At 47.4% G+C, this 7263-nt stretch overlaps 1 protein-coding gene across 1 annotated transcript in view; it reads left to right on the plus strand.

The window, feature by feature from the left end:
* Positions 1 to 6641, plus strand: part of EPRS (glutamyl-prolyl-tRNA synthetase) — a 75260-nt gene extending 68619 nt beyond the window's left edge. Inside the window, exon 33 of the mRNA XM_015425356.1 lies at positions 6555 to 6641. Within this exon, the coding sequence (XP_015280842.1) occupies positions 6555 to 6641 (87 nt within the window). The remainder of the gene's footprint in view (positions 1 to 6554) is intronic.
* The last annotated feature ends 622 nt before the right edge of the window (positions 6642 to 7263 follow it).

A 7263-nucleotide genomic window follows, 5' to 3' on the forward strand; every position in this document is an offset into this window, starting at 1 on the left:
AGATCACACGAAGTGATGGTATCGCTTTACTCTGCTATGGTTATACCTCGCCTAGAGTATAGTGTTTGGTTTGGGGCACCACAATTTAAGAAGGCTATAGACAAGCTGGAACATGTCCAGAGGAGGGCAATGAAGATGGTGAGGGGTCTGGAGACCGTTCTATGAGGAAAGGTTGAAGGAGCTGGGTATGTTTAGCTTGGAGACGACTGAGAGGTGATATGATAACCGTCTTCAGGTACTTGAAGTGCTGTCATTTAGAGGATGGTACAGAGTTGTTTTCTGTTGCTCCAGAAGGTCGGAACAGAACCAGTGGGTTGAAATTAAATCAGAAGAGTTTTCAGCTAAACATCAGGAAGAACTTCCTGACAGTTAGAGCCGTTCCTCAGTGGAATATATAGAGGATGGTACAGAGTTGTTTTCTGTTTCCCCAGAAGGTCAGACCAGAACCAACAGGTTGAAATTAAATCAGAAGAGTTTTTGGCTAAACACTATGAAGAACTTCCTGACAGAGGGGTTCCTCAGTGGAACAGGCTTCCTCGAGAGGTGGTGGGCTCTCCCTCTTTTCAGGTTTTCAAACAGAGGCTAAATGGCCATCTGACAGCAATGCTGATTCTGTGAACTTAGGCAGCTCATCAGAGGGAGGGCAGGAAAGGTTACCTCAGTGTTTAGTTCTTGTGGCCCTTTCATGCCCTCCCAGGGAAATGCTGATTGCCACTTTGGGGTCAGGAAGCAATTTTTCTCCAGGCCAATTTTTGTCATCTTCTGAGCGTGGGACAGTGGTCACTGGGGGTGTGGGGGGGGGGGTGTTTGTGAATGTTCTGCATTGTGCAGGGGATTGGGCTAGATGACCTGGATGTCCCTTCCAACTCTTTGATTCTATATCAGGCATAATAAATACTAGAAGCTGATCATACACTGTAATTGTTCCATTGTGAATAACTGTAAAATAATTACCGAACAATATAAGTAGTGTGAGAGTTCAAAGAACATATTATGTGCGTCAAGGAACTTGTTTTATCTGATTAAAACAGGGCATCAAGTACATGTGGAGATTTTTGGATGGCAAGAGGTCACTGGTTTATGAAGCACTCTAATTGCAATGAAGTGTTACTGGTTGTCACAGGAACGGTTTAAGGCCAGCTGCTCGTTTTATAGCAACTGACTTTACAGTAGCATTGACTTTTTTGGGACGGGAGGGGGAGTAAGTAGCTTTCCTCCATATCTCCTTCAGGGTAAACGACTTGTTTACAGTGTACTGATAAAGTTTAAGCATTCTGTTGCTTTGCTTCTTAAAATAAACTTGGTGGCTTTGGGACCTGGGTATTTTCTACCCAATCTTATTAAAGTGCCTGAGAGTCTGGGTTGCCAGGGAGTCCACACATACTACACCAAGGAGGGATTTCCATATGATCTGATGCTACCAGTATGATCTAAGTAAAGGTCCTTCAAAGAACTGGGCACAAATGTTTCCATCGGCATAACATTATTTATTAAAATTCGTTACAGTGTTTAGGGTGAGTGCCTTTTGTTAATAGCATCAATTTCTTGATTTGTTACAGTTTAAGTAAATGTATCGTTTAAATAATTGAATGTTATTTAAACATATTAGGCAGGTGAATTGACCCAAGTACGTTTTGTACACTTGTGTACCTTTTTTATACACTTATCAAGTGGAAAGGAAACATAGCATTTCTTATTGTGCACTTCAGAAACTTTTATTGTGATTTTTCTTTTATAGATTTAAGCTTCTGTTAATCAGAAAGAAACTTGCAGAGCAATCCTGTGGCACGCCTGCACCACGGCGGCTGCCCACTGCATAACTATAGTGACGCTAGTACTTTCCCTATGGGGATAAGTTATGGGCAGCCAACAGACAAATTTGGTGGGCTCACAGTGTTCTCTGAGCATAACCAGGGGTAACATCCGTAGCAACCGTGCCACTGCAGTCAGTGGAGGAATTGTGTGGAGTAGGTAGATCTGTGATGGACAGGGCCAATTGCAGTCATGCGGCAAGGGGGTGGAGTCCAGCATCCATCACAGGCAGGGGTTGAAGGGGGGTGGGCCACAGGAGTTCTGCTTGTTGTCTGCAGCACCCCACCCCCCCGGGACCAACTCCTGTCAGCAGATCCAGGCACCTGACAGTGCAGAAGGGGGTTCAAGCTGTTCACCCCACAGGCATCCACAGCTGCCTCAGTGCCCACACAGAGCACAAGGTCCCTGAAGGGCAGAAGGGGAAGGGGGGTTGTCATTGCCATGCATATGCATATGCATGTGGCTTTTGCTCACCAGTGGGCGGGCTTCCCAACAACCCAGCCACATTGCCAAACACACTCCCACAACACCCCTGCCAGTGGCAGGGCAGGAGAGGGGGCCCCTGGGGTGGGTTCAGGTGTGGGGGCATGCAGCACTGCCCTCAGATCCCCCAGTTGCCTCCTCAGTGGGGCAGAAACGGTCTGGGGCTGGAATAGCCGTTATTCCAAATCCAAAGTTCTGCATTCATCATTACTTCCATGTATGGTAATGTATTGCAATGGAAAACCATACAAGTCATTTGACATCTGGCTGCAAGTATGTCCAATGGGCATTCAAGCTTCTCTCATTGTTCCCAATGGGCAATCCAGTCACTTGCTTTAGTACATCCCCTCTTGATGCACTCCTGGCTGTCCCCACTGTCCCGTATGACATCAGCAGCCCCTCCAGGTAGCTGTCATCACAGATGCAGACAACCCCTCCATGTCCCTAACTCCCTTGTTACAGCACGCAGAATCTGACTCAGGTCTCGCAAGTCTAGTCTCACACTCCAATCACTGCACCAAGCTGGCTCATTCACCCAGACCACCCTCTGGCCCCTCCCTCCTTCACAAAGCAGCCTGCTAGTTGCAGGAGGGAACCTGTTGTTAGGTCAGCTCTAGAGGTGCCACTGGGCCCCTGCTATGCTTGGCAGATTACTATGACCAGTATCACCTGCAGAAGCATCCACATCCACCCAAGAGCCTTCCCCTCTTAGACATGTCACCGGGCAGCCCTCAGGGGGAGTCACAGGTGGGGTGGAGAGGGAGTGGGGCAGGAGGAAGTGGTGTGGAGTTCCTGTCATGTAGTCAAAACCAAACAAAGACACAGTTATGGCACAACACAGACTTTATTCAATTGCAAACCATGGCAAGGTGTAAAAACTTCACTCGCTACCTCCTTGGGGCCATGGGGAAGAGGACTAAGGATCCCAGGCACAGCCTGTGTCTAAGTGGGATGAAATTGCAGGTGGAACTTGGAAGGGCTGGCTGGGTGCAATACTCCACTCCAAGAGGAGGGCTGGGATGGCAGACTGAGCGGGGGGGGGGGGGAGGCAGGACTAGCCACACCCATAAGTCTCCCTGTTGAATCTTCACCTACAGGAAAACAAAACAGATACATGCAGCCATGGCAACCGGGCAAGAGTGCCATGCTGGGCTCAGCCACGGATGTGTTGTCCTGACAGGGTCTGCGAATGCAGCCCCAATGGGGGGGACTTTACCACGAACCCCCCTTGAGGGACATAATGTTACCATCTGGATTACACTTAGCTATCCTGTATGGAAGTGCTCAGGGATTGCTGGCGATCCATCCACAGCAGGACCTGCAGCTGCTACTTGAGGCTCTGGTTCTGCAAGGAAATAAATCAAAGGGTCGCCAGGCAAGCTGGTTCACCACATAGAGTGGAGCAGCTGCCAGACACCCCCCAGACCACTGACATGCCCTGTCCTCTGCCAGGGGTGGAAAACAGGCAGAACATTCCCCAACCCCCACAGATCTCCCCAAAATTTTCCTGGAATCTTTCCCATGGCATGTCAGGGGCCATGGTGCTGCAAGGCCATGGCTTGTGCCACCCCTGTATGAACTCCGTGTTGGGCTTGAGTGCAGGAGGTGCTGTCACTGCACCCAGCCACAAGCAAGGGAAACAGGGGAGCAGGTTTGGGATCCTTGCCCTTGCTTACCAGTTAGTGCATGGTTTCACCTTTGGGTCAGGCCTCCAAAGGTGGGGTACCTGTTAGGGTTCTGAAATGGGAGAGGTCAGCCACAGAGTATGGGCTTTGCTTTCCTCTTTGGGTGTTAGCACTACATGCTCTCTCTGTACTTTTCCCACCACCAAACTGCCTTGCTGCTTGCCAAGTCCGCACAGCTGGGAACTCTGAGACAGAGTCCCATGCTGCACACCCGAACAACTGAGTTGTAAAATGTCCTGGCTGAAATTTTTGTAGGGTGGGGGGCTACGATTCAGTGCTGGGGCTTGGCCACCCCAGGGAGGGAGGTGATTGGCCAACCCTGTAGTAGGCATCCTGAGCAACTCTGAGCCTAATTGGCATGGCTGGGGGGTTTTTGATTTTTCAGTTCAATTGGTCCCTATGGGCCATGCCATGCTTTTTGTTGGTGCAACTTTCCACCTCTAGCAGGGGAATTCCCATGCTGAAAGGACTCAAGGAGCCAACTAACTCTAGCCAAGCCCCCCAAAATGCCCACAACCATGTCAGTGCAGGGGCCTACAACTTGGTGGCACCAACAGGCAGCTGCCACAGCTTCCACTAGTATCCGAGAGCAATGGCGCAGTGCTGGGGGCCTCCGCCATCATAACTGGCCCTTATACTGGCGTATCTCAGACATATGTGGACATAAAGATCAGTTGACTCCCTGTGCATTTTCATCCTTCCCCCCAGGATTTTGCTGTTAAAAAGTCCCGTATTCTGACTTATTTTTAACCAAAACTCTGTAGAAAAATCCTGAGTAGAAACCATGAAGAGAAAGCTCCAGAAACTATTTATTTATTTATTTATTTGCATTTTTACCCTGCCCTTCCCACGAACGGGCTCAGGGCGGCTTACACAGGGGCATAAGCCCATACATATAACACAATATAAAACAATAAAACCATTAGATCACACAAACAGATAAAGTGCTCCATGCAGACAAGATGGTCTCTGAGGATGGTAGCAATCATTTCCTTAGGTGAATTTGTCCTATCGATGGTCCTAGCCAGTCCAGCGGCATCAGTGCCATGCAAATTTATGGCCGTTCTTCCGGGGACCACTCCCAACCCTGTTGTTTCAGTGGTGGTAGTAGTAGAAGTGGCGGCCCCTATATAAAAGCCTGGCGGAAGAGCTCCGTCTTGCAGGCCCTGCGGAACTGCATAAGGTCCCGCAGGGCCCTGATCTCCTCCGGGAGCTCGTTCCACCAGGTGGGGGCCGCCACTGAAAAAGATCTGGCCCTGGTCGCAGCAAACTTTACCTCCCGGGGGCCTGGAATCTCCAGGTGATGTTGCTTCCCCGACCGAAGTGCTCTTGGGGGTATGTATGGGGAAAGGCGGTCCCTCAGGTAGGTCGGACCCTGGCCATATAGGGCTTTAAAGGTAAGAACCAGCATTTTGAAGTGGATCCGGTACGCTATTGGCAGCCAGTGCAGCGCTTTCAGCCCAGGCTGGATGTGCTCCCATTTGGGGAGACCCATCAGCAGCCTGGCCGCTGCATTCTGCACTAGCTGCAGCTTCCGGATCTGCGACAAAGGCAGCCCCATATAGAGAGTGTTACAGTAGTCCAGCCTTGAGGTGACCGTCGCATGGATCACTGTAGCCAGGTCATCGCGGTCGAGGAAGGGAACCAACTGCCGAACCTGCCTAAGATGGTAAAATGCAGATCTGGCAGTGGCTGCCACCTGGGCCTCCATAGTTAAGGAGGGATCCAGGAGCACTCCCAAACTCCTAACCTCCGGCGCTGGCACCAATGCACCCCATCGAAGGATTTTTTTGCTTCTGTGTTAACTATGGAAACAGTGGGGAACATACCCATGCAACAGCCACTATTATCAGGAAGGGAGTCTGAAGAACTGAGCCAAATTGAGGTGACCAGAGATGAAGTTCTAGACCTACTGGGCAAATTAAAAACTGGTAAGTCTCCAGGTCCTGATGGCATACATCTGAGAGTTCTTAAGGAACTCAGATGTGAGATAGTTGATCTACTATCCCATATATGTAACCTATCACTCAATTCAGCTGCTGTACCAGACAACTGAAGAGTAGCAAATGTTACACTCATTTTTAAATAGGGATTCATAGAGGAACCAGGAAATAACAGGCCAGTCAGCCTAAGGTCTGTCCCAGGCAAATTACTAGAAACTGTAATCAAAGATAGAATTCTTAGGTGCATAGAGGGACAAAGCTCGCTGAGGGGAAATAGGAAATGTAGATTTATGTTATGGAAGCACATACCTAACAATTTAATATTACATTTGCAAGAAATAACTTCTGTCACAAGCAAGCAAAAAGTGGAAGTTGGGGATCACTTAAGTTTCTTCACTTTTCTTGGCATTAAAAAAACCCATTTCCCATTTCATGGTTAAAGCTTCTACCAATGCATGTATTACTTCAAAACTCACCCTATTTACAGACCTCATACACTTGAAACTATCAGAAAATATTATGGGTGCCAGACGTTATGAATCAGAAAAGCCTACAAAATTTTTCCTCCATTTTTATACCATCAATAAAGAACTGGACTACAGGAAGCTTTAAGTCTGTCTATTCCTTCTAGGCACTTCTAAAGAACAGGGGGAACGAAACACATCGGCATTCTCCAGATATCAAGAACATCTTCAGAGAGCAACTGAAGAAGAAATAGTTCTAAAATCATTACCAAATTTGCAAACTTGAGCCTATCAGGTCTCATCTAGGATTTCTCTGGCTCTACATCAAATATTTCCATTTCATGAAAGCACAGTTAACAGTTCAAAAATAATGTACCATTTAAAAGATGGCAAGAAGGAAAATACTAGAGCTTATCATTAGGGAAAAAGTGCATAGAAACAGATCTATTTTCTATGCAGAAAACAAGAGATAATTCATGTTAACTTTCACACAAGTCTGTCTCTTGCTGATATGAATGCCAGGCTGCTACCACACTTCAGATCCAGTTTAGTAATTACATTTAGCAGCAAATATGTTTTCTTATCAGGCTTGGGAGGGTTTTTCCCTTCCTTTTTTAACTTGGTGAATAATGTTTTGTTGACCTCAGATCAAGGCTGGTATTTTCAGTTTAACTAAGCTGAAATTCCTTCATTTTCTAAGAGAATATAGCTTACCTTAAAAATGTTCTGCTTTGTTACAAGTTGTGTCAAACTGGACTGTGTCTAAAATGTTATTCTGTTTTCTAGAAAGGTCATCAAATCATGGCAAAGGGATAGGCAAGCGATTCTGTTTGGTTGTTTGAATGTTATTACTTCATTCTACCAAACTTAATCATC

The sequence above is a fragment of the Gekko japonicus genome, unplaced genomic scaffold (assembly GCF_001447785.1).
Source record: "Gekko japonicus isolate JY-2015 unplaced genomic scaffold, Gekko_japonicus_V1.1 scaffold153, whole genome shotgun sequence".
NCBI classification, from domain to species: domain Eukaryota; kingdom Metazoa; phylum Chordata; class Lepidosauria; order Squamata; family Gekkonidae; genus Gekko; species Gekko japonicus.